General features: G+C 38.1%; 1 protein-coding gene across 4 annotated transcripts in view; it reads left to right on the top strand.

The window, feature by feature from the left end:
- The first annotated feature begins 293 nt into the window (after nt 1-293).
- The window catches only part of Lrp12 (LDL receptor related protein 12), a 57,203-nt gene continuing 32,149 nt past the window's right edge, over nt 294-25,347 (top strand). For 2 of the 4 annotated variants that reach the window (XM_069991246.1, XM_069991243.1), the window contains exon 1: nt 295-436. In XM_069991246.1, coding sequence (XP_069847347.1) covers nt 358-436 — 79 coding nt within the window. In that variant the 5' untranslated portion in view covers nt 295-357. Of the gene's footprint in view, nt 437-25,347 lie in introns of all 4 variants that reach the window. The other 2 variants (XM_069991245.1, XM_069991244.1) reach the window with 2 other exon arrangements.

The following is a 25,347-nucleotide window of genomic DNA, read 5'->3' as shown; positions in this document are numbered from 1 at the left end:
CGGAGCTCCGCGTCCGCCTCGCTTCCCTCCTCCTCCCGTCGCCCCGTCGCGCCGACGCGGGCGTCGTTTGCCCCTGCCGCGGGGGAAGGCCGTCCCGCGTCGGGCGTCTCGCGCGGCCCGAGCGGGAGCGGGCACGCGACCGGGGAAGCGCGCGCCGGAGGCGGCGGCCCCGCCCCTCCTCCCGCCGCCGCGGTGGGCGCGCGCCAGGAGCGCGCAGGCGGCCGCGGAGGGAGCGCGCCGGGCACGCGCAGGCAGCCGCCGGGTTCGGCGGCGGCGGCGGCGGCGGCGTCTAGCCCCAGCTCCTCCTCCTCCTCCTCCTCCACCTCCATCTCCTCGCTCCCTCCATCTGCCGTGGTTATGGCCCGTCGCTGGAGCACAAAAGAGTCTCCGTGGTGGAGGTCGGCGCTGCTCTGGCTCTTCTGCGCTGGGGTGTACGGTGAGTGTCCGCCTCCCTGCGCCCCGCTGACCGAACAAAGCTCGGACGACCCCGGGCCCCGAGGCCTCTAGGACCGGAGCCCCCGGTGTGTGTGCGGTCGGGGAGGGGGGTACCCCGGCGCCCGGCGGGACAAAGCCTCGGCGAGCGTGGGTGCGGTGGGGGGACCGGCCCCGCTCGGAGATGCTCTGGTCCGCTCGCCCCCCTCCGGGATGGGAGAGGGGCTGGAGGGGGGCCCGGCGAGGCGGGGGGAGGGGGGCGGCCGGCGGGGCCAAGGGGTGCGGGCGGACTTGCCACCCTGGGCGGCAGGGCCCCGGCCGACCCCTCCAGGAGTCGTCGTGCTCCCGAGTGCAGTGCTCACACAAAGATGCAGGACCGTGTGCGCGCTGGGGAGGTCGCCGCCGGGACGGTCCCGCCGCCCCCCTTCCCCCCGCCCTGCCCGGAGTCTGGAAGTTCTCTCTCCCCGGAGAAAAAGCCGGCGCCCCGACCCCGATCATTCCCCACTCCCCGGAAAACGCGCCGCCGCTGCCCCCCCTTACCTCGGGGCTCTGGGCACGGTGGGTCCCGGGCGTGCAGGATCCTGTTTTGTTTTGTTTCCCCAGAAGGAGCTGGCTTAGAGAAGGCCAGAAAATAGTTTCCCAGACTGCTCGTCTGCCCCTGACTCCGGAGTTCAATTGTCATTGCGTCCCTCGTCCTCGGTCCGCTACTGTGGTCACGGTCTGCCTGGTTCTAGTCTGTGGCTGGCGCTGGGCATACGCATTTCGGGTTAAAAAGTGGACTGAGGACTTACTAGGACTGTGCTTTAAAAAATAATAATAGTAAATTTAAATTTTGCCTCGGGGTCAGAACGGAGTCAAGTAGAATTAATTGGAAAGGAATATCCACGGCTTGAGAGATGAGCTGTCTTCACCTTAGTTATCAGAGGGGCATTTCAGAGAACAGTTCATTCTTTTCAGAGTACTGTCTTTAAACCCTTCCCCCTTTGGGGGGCTATTGCTTTGATTCTCCAGAAGAAAATAATTTGAAGTTACCAATCTTGTAAATTGTATAGAAAGACTTACTAAGAAGTCAGTCATTGGACTTGTAAAATGGACATGATGATGGGATTCTGGTCCTGTGGAATTCGCCAGCGTGTGTCATCTCTTTTAAAATCATTTATCCGTGGAATTGAAAGTGATAATTTTTAAAACCTGAAAAGTCACACTACATAAAAATACACAGTTAACTAACCTAACTTTGGCGTTTACCGACAGACAGATGTAATAGTCTTTTCAATAATTTAGGATGTGTTGCCCCCTCGCCTGAGTCCTATTTTTTCTAATTTTGGGGAGGAGGATGGTATGGGCCACATTTGATGGGCGTGATTGCCCATGATATGCTTGTGTGGGACCAGAAAACCCAGTGCATGACTTTTGATCATTAGTTGCATCAAGTGGCTGTGATCCCTGCTTGGTTGATGACTTGTGGGTTGGTCTACACCAGAGATCAATAAGCTATTATGTTGTTTCTGCTAGCCTGAAGGTGGGAATAGTTCTGCTCTAGGTTTGATATAATGGCCCACAAGAAAGAAGAAAGTGATAGGAATCTTTAATCTTGTGTAATTAGGAATGTCCGGCTGTTTCTGTCCTGCACTATAACTAGAATTGAATTGCTCTGATGTCTCAGACTAGATTTTTAAAAAATGGGCTCTTCCTGTAATAAAAACCTGTGTCATTAGTGTTCAAAAAAAGAAAAAGAAACTTTTCCCTCTAGAGATTAGAAACTCTGAACCCCAGCATTTATCTTGGTATATTCATTTGTATGCATATACAAAGTGACTGCCTGGTGGGCGCGTCTCAAAAATTTATATTTTGGGTGTGTTCAGTGAGGAATTGTTAGTTGTCAAATACTAACACTCCTTTTTCCCACAGTGCAGAGCCAGATTACAAAACTAGCTAGTGATTATGCCAAAGGTTGATGTCTCAAGCCACAGCAAGTTTCAGAACATAAGAAAAAAGACATTTGAGCCCAGCAGAACATTAACTTACAATAACAGAGATTCACGGAACCTGACCCTGCATGTGGGAAATTCTCTATAGAGCTGTATCTATGTGCATGTGTGTTCTGTACTCCCAACTAGATGTGGGTTTATGTAAGTAGGGAGGGAGTAGTAGAGGATGTACTTCCATGGCAATAATGATGTTGGGATAACTGAACCATGTAGTAGTTGTGATATTTAGTGGTTGTATTCTATGATCAAGCTATAACATTGAGCATCTTAGAATGGATATTAAGTGGAATTTATGAAACTCTCTTATGCAATAAAAAAAACAGAGTGGCTTCAAAAATGATCAGAAAGCTCTGTTAATTAGTACTGAATTTTCAGTGAGTATTTTATATAACTGCACCATTAAATGCCTCCTGGGTGTTTTTTGAGTTTGAAACATTTTATATGCCTTTAAAGAATTCTTATTTGGTATTTATATCCTTCACATGATCATTTTTGTGGAAATACCATATGTAACTATTTTATTCCCAAATTATCTTTCTGGATGCCAAAGTCTTACATGAAATTCAAAACTGTAAAGTTACCCAATTTAGATTTTTATAGTAATCTACAGTTAATATTTTCTAAAGTAGTTGTTATAGGACCAATAATTATCCAAGAAGAGCTGTTGTGTCTTAACTACATTGAATGTGCCTAAGAGGAGAAAATAAAAGTTGTCCTTTGCTTTCTTTGTAAGGTTGAAGGAAAAGTACTTTAGTAGTGGTATCCGTGCACATCAGTGAGCCTTTCTGGGCAGTATCCTAGGCATCTATCAGGGAAGAAAGTGATTCTTCTCACGTTGAGATGTCTTTTTCCCAATGTATGTTACATTGCTAAAATTTCTTTCAGACATAGAAGCGATTGTTTTTCCTCATTCTCAAATCACAGTTTAGTACTTACACAAGTACTCTTGCTTTATTCTTTCCTCTTCGGTTTGTCTCCCAGATCAGTGTTTTCTGACTTGCACTTAAAATTACCCTTCCCTATATACACAGAGGAAAACCCTTACTCTCTGTGATATTACTGAAATATTTTATTCTGTTTACTTTTCCTTCTACCTTCCCTTTCTTAATGCACTGGTCTGAATTCCCTAATTTTGGATGTACTAATTGAGTGCATTTCTTAGTTTGATAAGCACTGTCCTAGATGATGCCTTAAAATGTAATTGAGAATCTTTGTTGTGTCTATATATGATCTTACATTAACCTTGAAAAGTTGCAATTGTTTTTGGCTTTTAGGTATTTGTTACCAAAACATTCCATAGCAATAAAAACTTCCTTATGTATTGTGACTGGCCTGTTATCACTTCTTTTTTGTAAAAAAACAGACAAAAATCCATATTGTCCGTGTTGTGGTAGCATAAAGTATTCTTTTACTTCTGCATTTTATATCTGATGAATGAATCTTTTCCATAAATTTTATAGACCATTCAACAGTACTGTAAACTTTTCCAATATAAGGATACACTAGAAGTACCGATTTTAGAAAGGTGGTAGAAATAACTGGAACAGAAGGGGGAAGCAAAGAAGCTGATACCAATTACTGCTAAAAAAGCCAAACTTGATTACCAAAAATCATGTTGAGTTAAACTGAATTAATTGCTTAACACAAATGCTTCCTTGAATTCAGAATCTAAATTTTATCTCTATCCTAGGGAGAATATAGAAATAGTGTCTTCACACAATTCTATGGGGTTATCTGGCAGAAAGTATGGAATAACTACTGTTAGAAGGGCAGCTAAAGTGTAGGAAGAAAATATATAGTAAATGATTTAGAAGGTTTCTAGAAAATAAAATCCCCTTTGAAGAAAAGGTAAAAGATTTTAGACTGAAAATTGAGCAGCAGTTATTTTTTTCTTGATTAGAAAAATCTCATAAGAATTTAAGGAAATGATGAGATTTTGTGGTTTTGATCTGAGGTGTTTTATTGCTTTTTTTGGTTTGTTGTAAGTTTTTCCCTTTAAACTTTGTCAGCAATATTAACTGAGAATAAAAGTTAAAAAAAAAAGCAAATACATTATTTGTTTTAGTACAAATAAATGTGTATATACATATTAGACGTACATATGTGTGTATATAATCAAAAATATTTTGAGTTGCAAATAAGTATCAATCTTGTTCTTGCTGTAGGTCTTTATAGGTAAATGAAGATTGTTCTAAATTTAGGAATTGGAGTTAACTGAGGATCTCTAATTTCTTGGTTACCACTTCTTCTGTTTCTTCTTTTCTCCTCAACCACTTTTCCCCCCTTTGTGAAGAGATAGTAATAGACGTATCCTTCTTATTTCAATTTTCTTCCAACTTTCTAACACTTAGGATTCAAACTTATAAATACAATTTATCTCTCTCTCTCTTCAGGTTTATATTATTCTCTTTAAGTAGATATAAATGTATATGTAATTTCAGTATTGAAATTAGCTTGGAAATTCCCACTGTGTTTCCAGCATTTATTAAATTAACTTTACACCATTTATTAAATTGTAGGCACTGTACTTGGTCATTACTCATTGACAATTTTTAGTAGAACTTATTTAGCAGTACTATAGGGTATTTATTCCTTTTTAATAGAAGAGAAAATTGAAGCTTAGATAAGTGGCTTATCTAAGATCAAACCACTAAGAAGTAGTAGCATCAGGATAACAACTTAATCCTATCTCCATTTAACAAGCAATTGTTTGTTGCATGCTTGTTTATGTCTAGTCTTGTGTTGGGTACAGCAACCTGATGGACATAGTCTCTGTCTTCATGGTGCTTATAGTGAGTTATAATATATTCTCTAGCAGAAACAAAGGGCAGAGGTAGCAAATATTAGACAGTAGAATGCTTTAACAAGGGATACTTTAAGATTTAAAGAATACCTAACCTTGACTGGCATCAGTGGCTTACATCTGTAATCCTAGCTACTTAGGAGGCTGAGATCTGATGATCTCGGTTTGAAGCCAGCCTGGGCAGGAAAATCCATGAGACTGGAGCTGTGTCTCAAAGTGGTAGAGCACTAGCCCTGAGTGAAATGCTAAGGGATGGCACCCAGGCCTTGAGTTCAGGTCCCTGTGCCTGTGTGCATGTACACATGTGCACACACACACACACACACACACACACACACACACACACACACACACACACACACACACACACACACACACGAGCCTAATTACATTAGAGTCAGAGTAAAATAACCTTGCATACAGGAACCAGCAAACAGCTTATGTGGAAGAGCAAGGGCAATGAATGAAATCACTGTGGCTGGGAAATCATGGTCCACAGTGGGAATGGTTGAGTTAGAATAGTATGTAGAAACTGAGGGACTTTGAAGAGAGTTTTTGTTTTGTTAACTAGTGAAGAGGATTTAGTGACATGATACATATTTTAAAGCAGTCACTTTTACCACTTAGTGAATATTGTAAAGTAGGCAAGAGCAGAGATAGGATGGTCAAGTAGAAGGTTTGATTGTAGTCTAGGTGCAAGATAAGGTAGGATTGGTCCAGGTTGCAATATTAAAGGTAGATGAGTTTGAACTACCCTGTTGATGGAGGAAAAAAGAAAAGTTGCATCAGGTACTTCTGTCATTACAAGAGAGAAAGAGAAATGGTGGGGCAAGTATACTTGCTGTTTACACATGTTAGGGTGGAAAGATGGAGATGACATCAGATTTTACTCTTTTTTCAATATACATGAGATCATTAGATAAGAAAGAAGAGGAGAAATAAAGAGTTTGAGGAGGATATCTGTTCTCTCCATTTGGTACAACAACTTAGTTGTCTAATTATTTAGAAAAGAAAACGGATGTTGTAGTGAGTACAAGAGTTATATCATACAAGACATGACCAGAAGTTAGGAGGAGTTAGGATGTTATAAACTTTAGAAAGGTCTTAAGGAAATCTCAGCTTAGGGCAATCATTTTTTGTCAACCGGATAAAACCAATATAATTTTTTGGCTATGTTTTAAGAGTATTTCAAAACAAAAAGCAACAGGACAAATGCTAGATTTCATATACTTTTCCCCCCTAAATTACATGCTTTAAACTAAGTGACCACTAAAAATTGCTTTTTTAAAATGTCTTTGGAAGAGTCAAGACTATATTAATTAATGAATGTCAGAGAAAATTTGGATGAATTCATGACTTTTCACCTTTTTTTCTTGGATCTTGTAACTTATTTATAGAAGCTATAACTTGAGCAGTTCCCCAAACTTCAAAGTTAGTGAATCTGATGGTCCGGTTTTCTAGTTTTCTTCTTAATATTTGATAACTCCCTGCCCTGCTAGGAGTACTGTCAGGAAGTGAAATTGTTTTACACTCATGTTCTTTTGATACCTACTTTTAATTCACTCAGTTTTTAGAGAAATGAAAAAACGATGCTAATCTTTTAATATTAGAATTAATGAGAGCACAGTGGAATGTTTAGTAGTTGGAACTTACTGTATTAAATATAAGGAAGGGAATAAGCCTTTTATCTGACAACTTCATTAATAATTAAAGCATCTTTAAGATTTTAAGTGTATATGTCAGATGAATCTTGGTATCTCATGATTTCTGAAGTGTAATTCAGTTTCTTGGAATTATTATTGCCTCTTATGATACCGAAATCTCTTACTAATGGTGAGAAGACATGGTTGCAAAAACATGCCATAATTAGGGCTGGGAATGTGGCTTAGTGTTGTAGTGCTTGCCTAGCATTCATGAAGCCCTAGGTTCAATTCCTCAGTACCACATAAACAGAAAAAGCTAGAAGTGGCACTGTGGCTCAAGTGGTAGAGTGCTAGCCTTGAGACAGAGAGTCTCAAGGACAGTACCTAGGCCCTGAGTTCAAAAAAAAAAAAAAAAGCCACAAATAATTTTGAAAGTAATTGTGAAGCTGGTATTATTACCAAAAGAAACCAGATCTTTGAGAGTAGTGAGTTTGCCTAAAGTTCACATCTATTCTACATTCTGTTCCCTACTCTTAAGAATACATGTGTAAATACTAGAGCCTTTAAGACTTGGCTGGTTTTTAACCATTCTGCTCTATCTCATGTGACTCTTCTTCACTTATGCCTTTTCTCCCCCTAAGTTGTGTTCATGCATCCTGCTTGTTGCTCTTCTTAGCCTTTACATACCTCATTCCCTCCCCCTAGTGTACCTTCTTTCCTTTACAACTTTTTGCTTGTCCTTCAGCTTCCCTTTGGATATCACCACCTTTGGGGATTCTTTCTTGGTTCCTCAAAACTAGAAATATCTCGTATATGTAAGCCTCAAGTGTAAATCATGGATGGATGTAGTTTTAACTATAAAGAGAAATAAGACAACTGATGAAGTTAAAAATGTACTATGTCTAAAATATTATTATTTGAACAATAGCATACTCTGAGTTGCTTTTCATACTGAGTCTTCAAAATTATAAACTTTAAATATATAAATTATAATTGTAAACTATAATTTGTAATAAATTTATAAATCATGTCAATTAAAATGTTTTAAATGCTCAGTAACCACTTGGAAATACATTGTCTATACACAGTGGCCCAGCAACTCTGATTCTAAGTATGAATTCACAGGAGTAGGTACATAAGGTATGCCAAATAATATGAACAGGAATATTCAGAGCATTCTTATTTGTTGCAGTCCCAGAGTAGAAACAACCCATTCGAACATCAGCAATAGAATGGGTTATGGCATATCAATGTAAGGGAATGTAGTATACCAGCAGTTCACAAAATTGTAGGTCTCAGGATTCCACAACTGGTAAATCCAAAGGATAAATGAGCTCTTTTAAATAGTATTAAAATGGAAAGATTGTTATTAATTTTAAATGTCAAAAAATCCTTGCATTACTATAAATAGCATGCTAAATTAAAATGTGTAAAATGACAACTATATTTTCCAAAACAAAAAAGTAATGAAAAGTTTTACATTTATGTCAATTACTATAGAACTAGAGTTTTGTGTGTGAAACATACCTGATATAATGCCAGACAACTAGGTGAAGAATTCATTTATTCATGACTAGAGCAAATTACATTCATGTGATTCCTAATGTTTAACTGTTTTTACATTCATGAAAATGCATGACCACGTTGGTAATGATGCATTTTAATCTGCTGGAATACATTTACTAATATTTATCAGACTTTGCATTTATATAGTTCATAGTAAATCTACACTTTTCCTCTTCTTCCTTCTCTCCAATTACCTAACTTTCTTTTCTCTTTTTTATTTATTTTTATTTTTTTATTTGGGGGGGGTCCGGTTGTGGGGCCTGAACTCTGGGCTTGGGCGCTGTCCTTCAGCTCTTCAGCTCAAGGCTAGCGCTCTACCACTTGAGCCACAGCGCCACTTCCGGCTTTTTTCTTTTTGCTTATGTGGTGCTGAGGAATCAAACCCAGGGCCTCAGGCATGCAAGGCAAGCGCTCTACCACTGAGCCACCTTCCCAGCCCCTCTTTTCTCTTTTTATCTGATTTTTACATTTTATTTATACATTCCTTTAGATGTACATGTACTTTTTGTGTTGTTGATTTCAGGTCAGAAACAGTATCAGTGTGCACTTTTAATGTTTCAACTGTGTTTATTTTGTTTTTTAAGATTAGATAAAGGAAGGCAAGTGCTTCTGGCTCATGCAGTAATCCTATTCAGGTGGATGAGATCTCAGGAACTCAGTTTAAAGCCGTGGGCAGGAAAGTCCATGAGACTCAAACTACTCAGAAAAGGCCAGAAGTGGCTCTGTGGCTCAAGTGGTAGAGCACTAGTCTTGAACCAAAAATGCTTAGGGACAGCACCAAGCTCCACAGTGTACACACACACACACACACACACACACACACACACACACACACACACACGCACGCTCCACAGTGTACACACATACACACACACACACACACACGCACGCTCCACAGTGTACACACATACACACACACACACACACACACACACACACACACACACACCACACAAATTAGGAAAGGAGAGCTGTATTTGGTTTTGAATTGTACAGATACTATGATAGGGAAGCCAAATTGAGTAGATTATATTAATACAATCTGGCAAAGAGAAATAGCATCCTTATCATGGTTAAATTTCATTTCACTGAGCATAATAATAGAGAAGAGCCTTTAAGATATAGATCCCCTCTTATGAATAAGCCTAAGACTAAATAAGTCAGTAAGATATCTTAGTGGAGATGAATTGGTCCTATGAGAACTGGAACTCACATTTGAAAGGCAGATGTTGTGGAGGCTAACATGGAAATGGCAAATGTGAATTGAGCTGAAGTCAGGGGTTAACAGTCTATTAAATCACCTTCAGGTTCAGTATACCTATTTTATATGTTCAGTGTTGAATAGAATGCTTTTTAAGTACAAAACATCCAGTATCATCTTAGTATATATAGGTATAGAAGTTACTTTGAGTACCATGGAAATTGATTGGCTATAGTTGTGGTCCATATGAAAATTTCAAATGAGTGTAGATAAACTTGCATAACTAAATTTACCTAGGATTAATTCCACATTACTTTTTTCTTCTAAATTACCTTAAGGGCAGAGTTTGTTTTTTTAAATAAAAAAATGTATTATTTTATAATATTGTACATTTTTATGGGGTACAATATAATAATTATATCATTTGTATATATTGTCAATAGATACATAAAATATGTATAAATTTAAATATGTATTAAATGATACTTATTTAATGTGTTTAATTTATATATCTAATACATGTAGTATATCTTATATATGTAACATGTAATAATAAAATTGAGTAGTTAGCATTGTTTTACTTAAACACTTATTTCTTTATGTTGGAGACATTCAGACTTCTATTTTTTAAATTATTTATAAAGTATGGTATTGCTGGGCAAAAATGTCTGACACCCATAATCCTAGCTACTCAGGAGTCGGAGAGATAGCGGTTCCAAGCCAGCCCCAGCAAACATTCTGGAGACTTTCTCCAATTAAACAGCAAACTATCAGAAGTGGAAGTGTGGCTCAGGTGGTAGAGTGTCAACCATGAGTGGGAGGAGGAAAAAAAAAATAACAAGTGAGGTTGTGAAGCCCTGAGTTAAGCCCAGTGCTAGTTCAAAAAAGGAAAGAAGGGACGAAGAAAGGGCATGGGGAGGAAATAAGTTGTGAATTGCAGTCTTCTTGGCACTGCAGTCTTCTTGCTGTGCTGTGGAACATTACAACTATTCTTCCTATGCAACTCTATTTTGGTACCTATTATCTAACCTCCCTCTAGAGTATTTGGTTTGATTGATGTATATAGGTGGGTTAGAGAGAATTAGAATCAGAATATAAGACTTCTTGATTTTTCCCCCAATACTGGAGATTGACCTCAAGGCTTCCCACTATCACTTGGCTTTTTTGCTTTCATCTAGAGCTCTGCCACTTGAGACCCAACTCTACTTCCAGCTTTTTGCTATTTAATTGGAGATAAAAGTCTCAAGGATTTATTTACCTGGACTAGCTTTAAATAGCAGCCCTTAGATCTCAGCTTCCTGAGTAGCTAGGATTATATGCATTGAACTACACTGGCTATGGGCCTTATTCATGCTTTCATTATGTTTTGAAAACTCTGAACTAAAATAGAGGGTTATTTATAAGAAATAGATGTTATATCCAGGCGCTGGTGGCTCACACCTGTGATCCTAGCTACTCAGGAGGCTGAGATCTGAGCATTGTGGTTCAAAGCCAGCCTGGGCAGGAAAGTCTGTGAGACACTCCAAGTGGCTCTCTGGCTCAAGTGGTAGAGCTTACCTTGAGCCTCAGGGACAGCGCCCAGAGCCAGAGTTCAAGCCCCATGACCAACCAAGAAAAAAGAAAGAAAGAAAGAAATGTTCTGGAAGTGGCGCTGTAGCTTAAGTGGTAGAGCGCTAGCCTTGAGCTAAAGAGCTGAGGGACAGCACTCAGGCCCAGAGTTCAAGGCCCATGATCGACCAAAAAAAAAAAAAAAATGTTATATTTCTTAAGGATTTAGTAGAAGTCTAAAAGTATAGTATATGTGCATGCCTCTTTAGGAATAATATTATTTTTTCAGTTTCTTCAAGTTACTTTTGCTAATTTATATCTTCCTAAAATATTGTTATTCTATCTGTTCTCTCATTTGCTTTAAAGTTATAAATAATATTCTCAAAGTGCTTTTTGCATCTGTAATGATCATCCTTGTCATTTTTAATACCCATCCATCTGTTTCTCTATCATTCTTAAACAGACTTAAACAGGTTTCTCTATTTTAGGTGTTCTTCCCAGAGTCAGCTCTCTAGTTTGGGTTTATAGTGTACTGATTTCCTTGTTTCATATTTTATTTAACTTCTCTTGCTTGTTTTGTTTCTTTCAAGATGTTTAGATTTGCTAGGGGTTACCTTTGGGGTAGGTGTGCTGGGGATTAAACTCATGGCTAGGCAGACATCGTATCACTGAGTTAAATGCCCAAATCCACGTTTGTGAGGAGTAAAAACTAGACTGAAGCCAGGTGCCAGTGGCTCATACCTAAAATCCTAGCTATTCAGAAAGCTGAGATCTGAGGTCAGAGATCCAAAGCCACTCCTGGCAGAAAATCTGAGAGATTTTTATCTCCCAATGTAATCAGCAAAATGCTGGACAGGGGGTGTGACACAAAGCCCTGAGTACAAGCTCCAGTACCAGTACTAGGAAAAAAAAAAAAACAAACTACTAGTGAGGGAGGAGGATTCAGAAATGATAGAAAAGGAAGCTCGTTCACTGAATACAGATTCTTCTATCTTAGAGGAAGGAAAACCAAGAGAGAGGTATACTAGCAAGAAAGTTTTTGTTTTGTTTTAATGGACAAGAGAGGTCTGAATATGTTTGTAAAGGAGACCTGAAGAGATGATAGGGTCTGAAGGTAAATCTAGAGAGCAGTAACTATTTAGACTCTCATCTTTCATGCATAATAGAAGTAGGGGAAAAAAAAGACAACAGCAAGATACTGGATGCAGAAAAGGAAAACATTGAGTTAAAGCTGGGAGAAAATAAATACAGAAATGTTATTATTTTCTTAAAACTTAGTATGTTTCTTTTAAATGTTAAAAGTGTAGACTTCAGGGGCTGGGAAGGTGGGTCAGTGGTAGAGAGCTTGCCTTGCATGCCTGAGGCCCTGGGTTCAATTCCTCAGCACCACATAAGCAAAAAGAAAAAAGCCGGAAGTGGCACTATGGCTCAAGTGGTAGAGCGCTAGCCTTGAGCTAAAGAGCTGAGGGACAGCACCCAGGCCCAGAGTTCAGGCCCCACGACTGGACCCAAAAAAATAAAAAATAAAAGTGTAGACTTAAAAAACAGACTAGTCACTGGGTACTGGTGGCTCACACCTGTAATCCTAGCTACTCAGGAGGCTGAGCTCTGAGGATCACAGTTCAAAGCCAGTCTGGGCAGAAAAATCCATGAGACTCTTATCTCCAGTTAACCACTAGAAAGCTGGAAGTGGCGCTGTGGCTTAAGTGGTAGAGCACTAGCCTTGAGCTGAAGAGTGCAGGGACAGCGCCCAGGCCCAGAGTTCAAGTCCCACGACAAAAGGAGGTTAAAAAAAAAAAAAAAAAACTAGTCTAGGTATGGTAGAGCATATCTATAATTGCAGTTACCTCGGAGGGAGTGCCTGGAGGATTCCAAGTAGAAGGCCAATTTGGGCAAAATAAGGTAGACCTTATCTCAGAAACAAAATACAAAAGGGGGAGGAGTTCAGGGCATGACTTCAGTAGTATAGCCCTTGTTTAGCATGCTCAAGGCCCCAAGTACTGAAAAAAAAACAGCATCAGCAACAGAAAAACCCACAAAACTGATTTTTAATTTTTTATAATTTTACTTTTAAAGGGCTATTTTCTACATCCTAATATTAGGATGTGTTCTTTTTTAAATTTTTTTTTTATTTTGAAAATACTATACAAAAGGGTTACAGTTACATGAGCAAGGTAATGAGTACATTTCTTAGCTGGCTACATCCTAATACATTTTTAATGTTTTATTTTGATGTTTACATTTACCTGTTATTATAAAACCAGTGCTGTTCCTGTTTGTTTTTATTAGTTTGTACATAAATGTCAATTTGGTAATGGTGTTAGCAAACTAGGAAAATACAGCCACTTACCTAGTCTTCTCATTAAAACAAGAACATTTTTCAGCCATATGCCTGTAATCTCAGTTACTCAGTGGGAAATGGCAGAGGTATTAGAAGTTTGAGGTCAGGCAAAGATAGAGTACTTAAACAGCTTTTAGAGGATTGACAGGAAAGGGGCACTAGCTTTTTATGATGGCTGGAATGTTCTGTTTTGGTTGTAGTATTGTATGTATTCATCAGAATTCATCAAACTGCAGCTCCAAAGTCCTTTTTTTTTTCATAGAAAATATGCCTTGACAAAACTGATTTCTAAGAACTACTTTTTTTCCTTTGTATTTCATCAACTATTTATGACATAGACTTGATTATCACCAGCTTCTTGCTGTCCTTTCTCAGCCCTAACCCCACAGTGTGAAAGATTTTGCCTAGGGGGAAATAAAGAAAAGCTACCTGTATTTGACAATTTCATGTTTCTTCTCTATTAAATTATCATGTAACAAAACAGTAACTAGATTTACCAATTTGGTTATTGTTCTTTGAGTATAATAGGCCACTTTCAGAAATGTTACCTAAAAGAAATGTTACAAAAAGAAAATAAATCAGGAAGAAAAAAGAAGCAAAAACAGTATTTTGAAACAATACACTTTTAAAGCTCATATTCTTAAATGAGAATAAAACACATAACTAACAGCACCCAGTTTGTGAAAATATGTTATATATTTGTATGTGTGTTATATAAACACAAACACATTTTAATAAACTTTTGCCAGCTTATTCTGAACTTAGCCTACTACCTAACAAAAACAAAGCACAAATCAATTTTTTGTTATAAGCTGTAAAGATCACGTAACAAAATACTATAGAACTATATAAATATGATGTGAACAGATCACCAAAAGACATAAATAAATTGGACTATCTCACAATATATGTGTCCCATCAAGAAAGGAAAAAATTACTGGATATCATGGATCACTCTTATAATGCTAGATATTTGTGAGGGTAGATCTGGTTGATTGCTTTCCAAAGCCAACTCTGGCAGGAAAGTTCACTAGATTCCATCTCAAAAATAACTAGCCAAAAGCAGAGCAGAAAGAGAGGCTCAAATAGAGCACCACAAATACAAGTACCCTAGTACCACAAAAAAGAAAAGAAAACACCGATGGGCTGGGGAGGTGGCTCAGTGGTAGAGTGTTTGCCTTGCATGCATGAGGCCCTGGGTCAATTCTTCAGCACCACATAAGCAGAAAAAGCCAGAAGTCATGCTATGGCTTGAGTGGTAGAGCACTAGCCTTGAGCTGAAGAGGTGAGGGACAGTGCCCAGGCCCAGAGTTCAGGCCTCATGACTGGCCAAAAAAAAAAAAAGGAAGAAAGAAAAGAAAAGAAAACACCGAGCTATAGAAGGGGAGAAATATTTGCACTTTTTAAGTATATGAACAATGGTTAATGGCACATATAAAGAACCGCAACTGAACAATAACCGCCCCCCCAAAAAAAAACCAGACAAAAAAATCCAATCAAGAGGGGCACAGGATTTGAATGGACATTTCTACAAATGATATACAGAAAGGGTCCCCAAGAGTATGAAAAGAACATTACCATCTATTCATTAGTGTTATGTCAAAACCATGAACCTAGTGGAATGACTAAAAAAGATAACCACAAATAGTAACACGGATGTAAAAAAAATTGAATCCTCACACAAAACCTTGACTAGTCCCCTGTGCCATTTATTGACCTGCTACATTCTTTCTTCTCCGTGTTTTTATTTTTGTTTTAAGAAAACACCAAAGCTGATGGCTCACACCTGTAATCCTAGCTACTCAGGCGGCTGGTATCTGAAGATCACATTTTAAAGACTGCCTGGGCTGGGAAGTCCATAAGTTCATGAGACTTTTTTTTTTTTTTTTTTTGGATCGGTCATGGGGCTTGAACTCAGGGAGTAGCCACTGTTCCTGAGGGTTTTTTTTTTACCCCCACTCAGGGCTAGCGCTCTACCTCTTTGAACCATAGCACCACTTCCAATTTTCTGGTGATTAATTGGAGGTAAGTGTCTCGTGGATTTTCTTGCCGTGGCTGGCTTCAAATTTCAATCCTCAGATCTCAGATCTCTAGGATTACAGGTATGAGCCACCTGGCTCGATGAAACTCTTACCTCAACCACCAAAAACCTAGAAATGGAGCCGTGGCTCAAATAGTAGAGTAGAATAGATAGGCCCAGAGTTCAAGCCACAGGATTGGCACGAGAGAAAAAAAGAGAACATCAGACATCATTACTTTCATTCATTTTTTAGAGTACATTTCTAAAAGACAGTGAATTCTTTTATTTAAATAAATGTGAGTGCTACACTGTTGTCCCAGGAATTCATTTTCCCTCTATTTCAGTAATGTAGGTGTTACAAATCAAATATACAATAATCTCATTAATCTCTCAGAATGAATCAGAATCCACATAAGATCCACACTTCATAATTAATTAATTTCCAGTAAGCGTTTTTCAGTCTATAAGTTCATTAACATTTTTTAAAAATTTTATCATATATTTGGTAAATTCTTCAGAATTTTTCAGTCTGGAGTTAACAGTATCTGTGTTGTAAGATTTAAAAGTACTGTCTCTGCTTTTCCTATAAATCGGTCATGGGGTTTAGGGAGGCCACTGTTAAAAGTTGAATTAGTTAAAATAAAAGTAACCTATTTGCTAAGGTACACTGGCTTCATACCATGTGGCTAATGGCTGCCACATAAGCTACAGTTATAGAAAGCACTGCATGACCGTACTGTGGTAGGTGGAGACTTGATCAAATTCCATTTCCTTTTTTGTATATGTTTATCCTTTAGGAGGTACAAGCAGTTTCATTGACTCTTCCTTTGAAGTAAATATCTGATGTTATTAGTTCATTAAATGACTCTGAATGCTGATTATAGGAGTTTAAATCGTCACAAATTGTTAAGAAACTTACTGCTGAGTTAACATTTAATTGGGTCTTGATATTTCTCTTAAAAATTGATTTTAAAAAAGTTGATAAGCCAAGTTAAAGGGACAAGAGCGAGAAGATGAAAAAAACAGATGAATTTAATGCACAAAGGTGTCGAGGAAATAAAAATTGAAAGGACGTTTGGAGCCTAGACTCTGTAGATCCTGAGTGCATGGATAAGGAGTTGGGCTTTATTTGGAAGGAAAAATGCTGCACCTTGGTTTGTTAATTGCCTATAATGTACTTACTTCTTTCTTGTTTTTAATAATATCCTTGTGCTCCTGAAAAAATTAATTCAGAAGCTTATTTCTGGTCTTAGGCCAGTCATCATTACATTTTATTTTTCTTGACAGAGATGGATATGTGAGTAAACTGAAGGAAAATCATAGTTTTGGGTTGAAAATGACAGGACACAAATGATCTCTTCCTCTTGAATGTGATGGCTGGAACTGCTACCATCTCTGTTAGCCTAAAGGAAACCAGTAAAGCCAACAAAATCAGCGAGAAAGGAAACTTAGTATCTGAATTAAATCATGTTTAAGTCCAACCTGTCTACTTCTTGACTTAATTTTTAAGGTTAACTTTATTAAGGTATAAATCCATCATGTTAACATTTGTTAAACATGTAACACACTCCAGTCACAATGAAGAGCATTTCTTTTTGATAGGCTCTTTCCTGCCTCTTATAAGTCTGTCACCTTACTTCTCATCCATGCAACCACTGAGCTGATTTCTGCCACTGAAGATCAGTATTTCCTCCTCAGAATTTTGTGTAATAGGATCGTACTTCTTGAAATCTTTGGTGTTTGGTGATGGCAGCCACTTCTCTTTGTTCCTCTTTGTTCTCTTTGTTCTGATTTTTTTTTTCTCTTATCAAGGTGTGCACTTTTTAGGTCATACAAATACATGTTCACTTTGAAAAGAAACTTTCCTGAAGTAGTTGCATTATTTTATACACTCAGCAGTGATTTTGAGAACCCCAGTAAATGTTTGCTTTAGTATTAGGATACTTATGAGTAGCCTTTAATCTAGAGCTAAATTAAATGAACTCTACTCCTACCGTGTGTACAGACTAATAGTATAGTCATATGTAGGTGTTCTCCTAGGGTCTGCACTTTGGGATTCTCTCACTCTTTCTAATCGGAACTTCAGTATTTTCTACCTTGGTGTGAGGAGTTCCTGACCTGTTCACACAACCTGTCTTGTGAAGTCTCACTTTACGCATTTGCAGGTTAGCATCCAGCCCAAGTCTAGTATTCCTGAGGCAGATTTTTAAATTATTTGTTCTTACCAAAGTTCCTCCATCCCTGGAATTCTGAACATTTCTGCTCCCCAACCTCTAAACTTCAGTGTCTGTCTCCCCAGCTTAGCACCATCTCCATGCTCTGCCTGGGTTTCCTCTAGGTGCTCCAGGCTCTTGGTTATCTCTAGGCAGTACAATAATCAGGCTTACACTAATTTGTCTCTCTTTATCAGCAATCACAGACTTATTCAGACTTGTCCAGTGTCTGAATTTTATTCACATTTTCCCTCAGCTTTTTGACTTGTTCACTACAGAGACTTCCTGGTCTTTTAACAATTACTCTGTTGTGGCTAACAGCAAGAAGCCTGTGTTTGAGTCTTTTAAATACTTTTTTTTTTTTTTGCTGCTACAAAATATGAGGTCTTTTATTCCCCTGTGGTATCTTTTTATTTGTGTTTATGAGAAATTTTAATTTCTGTATGCCACTACTAAATTTTCCTATTGTTTTCTATTGGCTGTCTTGTGTATTGCATTTTTCAAATAGATACACCATACTATCAAATCATATCGTTTGCAGGTACAGCTTTACATTTCCTTTGCAGTTCATATACCTGTAGTTTGGGGTTTTTGTTTTGTTTTGTTTTGTTTCCAAATCACACTAGCTAATATTGGAAAAGATAGTGGCCATTCTGTCTTGCATTCTGTGTCTAGTAGAAAAACAACGAAGGCTTTAAATTTGACTATGAAACTTACTAATTTTAGCTTTTATTGCTTGCTACTGTTTAACATACTTCTTTATTTTCTCAGTTGTCAATCTTTGCAGCAGGTACTTTGCATACTTATAATATCAACTTGGTTAATCACTTATTGGAGCAGATATGGACTATCTTGTGTTCTGTGCTAATTATATGGTTGCAAAAGACCAAAATCCAGCTACCATTCCATTGCTATCCCAGGTCTCCAAGATTAGGACATTAGTAGAGAATATGGGAATTACACACATAACTGACAATTTTTTGAAAAGTCATATACTGGAAATTAAAGGTCCCTGTAACACAATGGATGAACCTAGTAAGAACTAATAATAAAGGAAAGTTCAAAGTCTGGAAAGATCACTACACTTTTCAAGAAATGAAATGGAAAAGTGCGTAACAAAAGATAAAACTTGATGGGGCTGGGAAGGTGGCTCAGTGGTAGAGCGCTTACCTTGCATGCCTGAGGCCCTGGGTTTGATTCCTCAGCACCACATAAGCAAAAAGAAAAAAGCCGGAAGTGGCGCTGTGGCTCAAGTGGTAGAGTGCTAGCCTTGAGCTGAAGAGCTGAGGGAGAGGGCCCAGGCCCAGAGTTCAGGCCCCACGACCAGACCCCCCAAAAAAAAAATTAGAAAAAAAAAAAAAAGATAAAACTTGAAGGAGATAGGGTCTCACTCCTGTAATCCTAGCTACTCAGGAGGCTGAGATCTGAGGATCAAAGTTCAAAGCCAGCCTGGGCAGGAAAGTTGTGAAACTCTTTATCTCCAATAAACCACCAGAAAACCAGAAGTGTCGCTGTAGCTCAAGTGGTAGAGCACTAGCCTTAAGCTGAAGAGCTGAGGGACAGCACTCAGGCCCAGAGTTCAAGCCCCACACCCGACAAAAAAAAAAAAAAAAAGATAAAACTTGAGATATAGTTAGGGAGAACTAAACTGGAGCACTTAATATGCCTGCTTAGCATTTTAAGCTTTTTCCCAAAGAACAGTAAAATATAAATAATCTTTCCTTGTTCTAGGTTTATGTATGTATGTGTATATATATATATATATATATACACACACACACATATATTCATATATGTATCTATGTCTCATAGCTGCCATCATTGCACAGTGGAAAAGAAATTGTATGATGCTTGAGCATGTTATTCACTTCTAGTAGGGGCTAGCAGTGGTTGATCTTTTCAATTTTAAGCTAATGTTCTCCCCTCCAACCCACAGATTGGAATCGTTTCGGAAAGTAGATTTTAAACCTGAATACTAAACACTATTTTATAAACAAGAAGCGTATTCATGACTCTATCCTTTAAAAGAGAAAAAGTAAAACACAATAACTGCTTAATGCCATGGAATTGGTATAGAAACTGAATTGTTTTTAGAAAGTAAAGAACACGGACTTCTAATGGCTCATATGAACACTGTAGCAATAATCAGGAGAGCAGTGTGTGCATGTCCATGTTGTCTGCTAGTTCTTGGGTCTTCAGAGAGGGGCACTAGAGAGAATACAGTTTCCAATGTCTTAAAGCAATTTTTGGCTATCTTCTGATAACACAGGAATCATTATGTAAGTTAGTTTGTGAAAATATTTTTTAAAGAAATTTTTATACCTAAATAAAGTAACCCACTCCAAATTAAGTATCTACTATTAGAACAAAATGGATAGTTTCTTGATGTGGACAAACATCATGATTTTAAACTTTTCAATAAGACCCTGTTTAAATTCGAGTTAAATGTATGGGAAATTAGCATGTCATGTTACATTTTTTAAATTGTTAGTGCTTTTTTAGAAATATAATATTTGACACAGAATTAGATTCCTCTTACATAGAATGGCAAGGAATAAATTTGACCAATGTTCACCTATTATTTTTTTGTCTTTTAATTTTTTTTTGAGGGGGGGGTCCGGTTGTGGGGCCTGAACTCTGGGCTTGGGCGCTGTCCCTCAGCTCTTCAGCTCAAGGCTAGCGCTCTACCACTTGAGCCACAGCGCCACTTCCAGCTTTTTTCTTTTTTCTTATGTGGTGCTGAGGAATCGAACCCAGGGCCTTGAGCATGCAAGGGAAGCGATCTACCACTGAGCCACCTTCCCAGCCCTTTTTTTTGTCTTTTAGTAATATGAGTAACATGAGGTGACTATCAGAAATTTGGGTAGTATAAAAGTATGCCCAGCAAGTATTTTAGTTTCTGTTCCACAGGCTTTTCTCCCTAGTTTATATATGCTTTTACACTCATCAATGCTTGCATAAATGTGTATGTGTATGTATGACATGCATACGTTAACATACTCATAAACTACACATATATAATTAAAATTCAATTGTATTCTAATGCTGTTCTGAAATATTTTAATTTATAGCTCTCTAAGTTATTTATAGTACTCTAGGATTATTCCAGCTTATTAAATCTTTATTATAAGGCTATGTCAGTTTATTGATTTACATGTTGATATAGAATTAATTTTTTCTATTATAAAATAGAATTCCATTAAATCCTATGATACAGATCTCTATTATAAGGACACAATTTAGGCACAAAGAGGTTTGGTATCCTTGAACGTAGATTAAGTAGTGGAGCTGGTATTACCTGGCAGTCTAATCCAAAATCCACAAATCTTAAATAGTGCCTTATGCTACTTTACTTTTTTTCCTTCTGCCAGCCTTTATTTCCTGAATTGGAAAAAACAGATGTCTAATATGTAAACTACATCCAGTATTAAAACTGATTGTTTTATGTGCTTCTTGTAAGTATATGGGAAACTTTAGTATTATAAACCATAAGGTTTGTAGTTGTGTAAAATACAGTAGATGATTTAAGCCAAAACCTTACCAATGCCTCTCAAACTTTAATGTGTATACAGATGGCGAGGCTTGAGAAAGAGTCTTGTTAAAATGTAAATTCTGACTCAATAACCTGAAGTGGAGACCTTATATTTCTATTAAGTTCCCAAACATTTCAGTACTGTTCTTGAGTTCATGAGTAGCAAGGATTTAGGCAATTTTTCCTGATCTTTGGCAAACTTTATTAGGTATTTTATTTAATCAGTTTCTTATTTTGTTTCTGCAGCCATTGTATATAACTTGTACATGATAAAGAAATGGGATAGTTTTATTTATTTTTTTTTAGGGGTCCAGTCGTGGGGCCTAGGCGCTGTCCCTCAGCTCTTCAGCTCAAGGCTAGCACTCTACCACTTGAGCCACAGTGCCACTTCTGGCTTTTTTTTCTTTTTGCTTATGTGGTGCTGGGGAATCGAACCCAGGGCCTCATGCATGCAAGGCAAGTGCTCTACCACTGAGCCACCTTCCCAGCCCCGGGAAAATTCTTTTTAATAGTTACAGTTCTATGAATGTAAGATTGAACATTGCTGGGAAAAAGAAATTGTGTCTTACATGGTGTTGACACACATAAAATAACTAATCATGTTTGTTTATATATTTGATATGACTGACAAACCACCTGGTCTACTATATTGTGCTTAATTGAGGGAAACAATTTATTTTGAAGGATTTAGGTGGAGTTGAATAAAAATGTGATTTTGTCACTATTGGTTTATTCTTTAGTAGTAATAATAGTTTGCACAGCTAAAAAAAAATGAATGCTTGTTCAATGCTGTGTGCTTATTCAGTGTCAGGTACTGTATCAAGTGCTAATGGGCATAATTTCGCTTACCTTACCATGCCATCCCTCATTTTATTCATCCAGCAGCTATTTCAGCATGCACACTGTTTTGGGAGCTATACATACAGTGGTACATAAAATAAACACAGACTCTTCTACAGCTTAATGCCATTCTGAATGTTTGCAATAATCAGTAACCATAGAAATGTGATCGTTGCAAAAGAAAAATTCTTTTGCTTTCTAAGATTCTCCGACCTAGCTTCTTTGCCCATGTCATCCCCATAAAATTATTTCCCTGTTGGCTTCCTCACTCTTGTGATACCAGATCCAGCTAATGGATGGAGAGAAACAAAACTGTAAAGAGCGTTGTCCAAGACAGAACAGTGAGGATGAGGTTGGAGCTCAGTAGTAGTACTGTACTACTGGTAGGGAAGGCTGGGGAGGTCCCAGAAATAGAGATGCCAGATTAAGACCTATGTCCAGTATTTTTCTGGTTCTTGTCACCATCAAAGAAAGAATTCTGAGGTAAGACAAAATTAGAAATTTGGAAAAGTTTTCTTACAGAGAGAGTTGCCTCCCTGAGGAGTTGGGGTAACTCATCTTTTGATCAAACTTTAATGGAAAGACTACTAATCAGATAACACGGAGAAAAAGAGGGAAATTCCAGACACGGGTTGGACTTTTCTTGAAATTGGAATGCCTTTTTCTGCCCTTCTGTGAGATTTTTACATGTGTCCCTGTACCAGATGCATGAAAACAGCCATTTTGTAAGGCTAATCAGAGATGCCATTAAATGAAACAGTGAAGCAAAGGACAATTAGCAATTGTCATTGTTGGACAAATGTACCACATCTGATTTTTGAGTGGTCTTTTGTTTTGCTGTCTTTTTTTTTTTTTCTTTTGTTCCATGCTCTCCTGCATCAGCCTCAAGACACCTTGTAAAGTTTGCCTCTTTTTGTCCAATTTTCATTTAGCCTACTTCATCGCTGCCATTCCCCATGCTTCAAATGCCCTTAATCTTTAGGAGTTGTACAGAGGTAGAGGTCTAACTTCCATAACGTGTCCTGTTAGGGCTATTTGCATATCTATTGGAGTGCAAACCTCTGGCTGTTTAAGCAAAAGAAGTCTGAGACTCTTAAACTTGGAATAGGCTAGAAATTTAAGGCTTGGAAAAAATTATATTAAGTGAAGCAAGCCAGGCCCAAAGAAACATAGGTCCCATGGTTTCCCTTATTTGCAATATCTAGTATATGTCTGAGTCGAGCAGAAAAGGTCAGATAAGGTGATGTTAGGGAATGAACCCTAAGATATTTATTCAAATGTTTTTTTTCTTTCATGCGATTGTTTCTAACACATTTATAAGGTTATTTCTTTGTTGCTTTGTATGTCCCTCCCCCACAGTATAACCCCTGCTTTCACGGTATTTGATGTCGGTATAATTTGTGGAGGGGAAGGGGAAAAACAAATCGTTTAAATAGGGATACAGGTGGACCCATTGCAACAATGAGATGTACAAGTCGTTATGTCGAAAATGAACTTTACAACTTTGGTGCCGGGGGTGGGGGGTGGAGGAGGGGAGGGAGGGAGGTGAGGAGGGTTGGGGGGAGGATTTGGGGGGGGCAGGGAGAGGATGGGAAGGGGAAACAAAGGAGGAAGCTACAATGCTTGATAAGAAATGTACTCATTATCTTGCCCATGTAATTGTAACCCCTCTGTACAGTATTTTCACAATAAAAAAATTTAAAAAAAATTTAAAAAATCAGTTTTGTAATTGAAAATATACTTGGATAAATACTAAAATATCAAAATGGCAATATACTAAGAAAGGCTGAAGCATATATTTTCAGAAGATCTAATAGGACTGGGAATCTATATTTTTTTATGACTTCCAGTTAAGATTACACAGTTGTTCCTGGAGACAGCTAGAATTTATCCACTTTTTTTTTCCCCTAAACAGAATCTAGTGGTGTTTTGTTTTTTTTTTTTTAAAGCTGATTGTCTTAATAGCTGGCATAGCACTTAACAGTCACTTTTTACATCTAAGCCAGCTCTCTGCTTTGTGTTTTTACCAGTTACGTTGGTTATACTTTACTGTTGAACTTTTTTCCTACATATGTTACTAATAGAGGATCGTTATTTTTAAAAAGCTTGATTTGGGGCATAATATTTTTATATCAGTGCATTAAACTTTTGCCTTGGGAATTTTTTAAATAACCTTTAATGATAGCTAGCTTACACCAGTTATTTTTCTAAGTTTCATCTTTACAGACCTTTTTGTGATATGTTTTAACTTTTTGGTTTTGCCTTTATCTGATTTCATTTTAGAACATTTACAAAAATTTTGAATTTGGACTAAATTATTACAAAATGAAAGTATTTTAGTGAAAATATCCTTTGAAGCAGCCATTATAGGTTAGTTATAGAAAAATGTTACACAGTGCTGTGTGTCATTTTCTTTTGTGACCCCTCCCCCCCACCAAAGAGAACTAAAAAGGTACTCAAGTATTTAGCCACCTCCAAAAAGAGAACTCATAGGACCTTGCCCCTGGATCAGACATCTTTGTTCCAAAAGGAAAGGTCATTTTCCCCAAGGGTCCCCAGTGCCGAGGAGTGGCAGCTATATACCTACAGAGACGGAATGTCTGCCTGGTAGGGTTTAGAATTGGTGGGAGGAGGGGTTGTCTTCTGGGCTAGCAGTGAACAAGTATGAAATTTAGAGAAGCAGGGACAGATACAAATAATGTGTTACAAGGGTAGATACAAATAATTTGTAACCATTTTTTAGAAAATAAAGAGATACTGTTTATATTATTTTAATTTTTTATTTTCAAATGGCTGTTTAAAGGTTGATTACAATTTAACATGTTCATCTATGTATCCAGTGCATCTTGATCAGTCACCCCTTTCCTCTTCCACTCTCTCTGAGTCATAGCAACTTTCCCACTTGTTTACATTAATTTGAGGGAGAAATAGCCACAGTACTTTTAAAGGGACTGACTTAGAATCATGTTTTTACAGGTAACATAAACACTACTTTTATTAGGGACTTAGGCAAGCCCCTCTCTAGGCTTATGGAGAATGGTGCCATCAAAGAAAAAGGAAGTTCAATGGCAATTGCACTGTGTCCCTGTTGGATCAGTGCCATCAGATACTCTTGGCCAAAACACAACAAGAATTCCTTAATCTTCTTTTCACCTAACTCTATACTGTCCCTTCAGTTAGTTACTCGAGTACTTCCATGGGGAACGGGGTATAGAGA

The sequence above is a fragment of the Dipodomys merriami genome, unplaced genomic scaffold (genome assembly GCF_024711535.1).
Source record: "Dipodomys merriami isolate MVZ:Mamm:240054 unplaced genomic scaffold, mDipMer1.0.p SCAF_4, whole genome shotgun sequence".
In the NCBI taxonomy this organism is placed as follows: domain Eukaryota; kingdom Metazoa; phylum Chordata; class Mammalia; order Rodentia; family Heteromyidae; genus Dipodomys; species Dipodomys merriami.
Note: the sequence above shows the minus strand (reverse complement) of the source record. Positions and strands in the feature narration are given on the sequence as shown.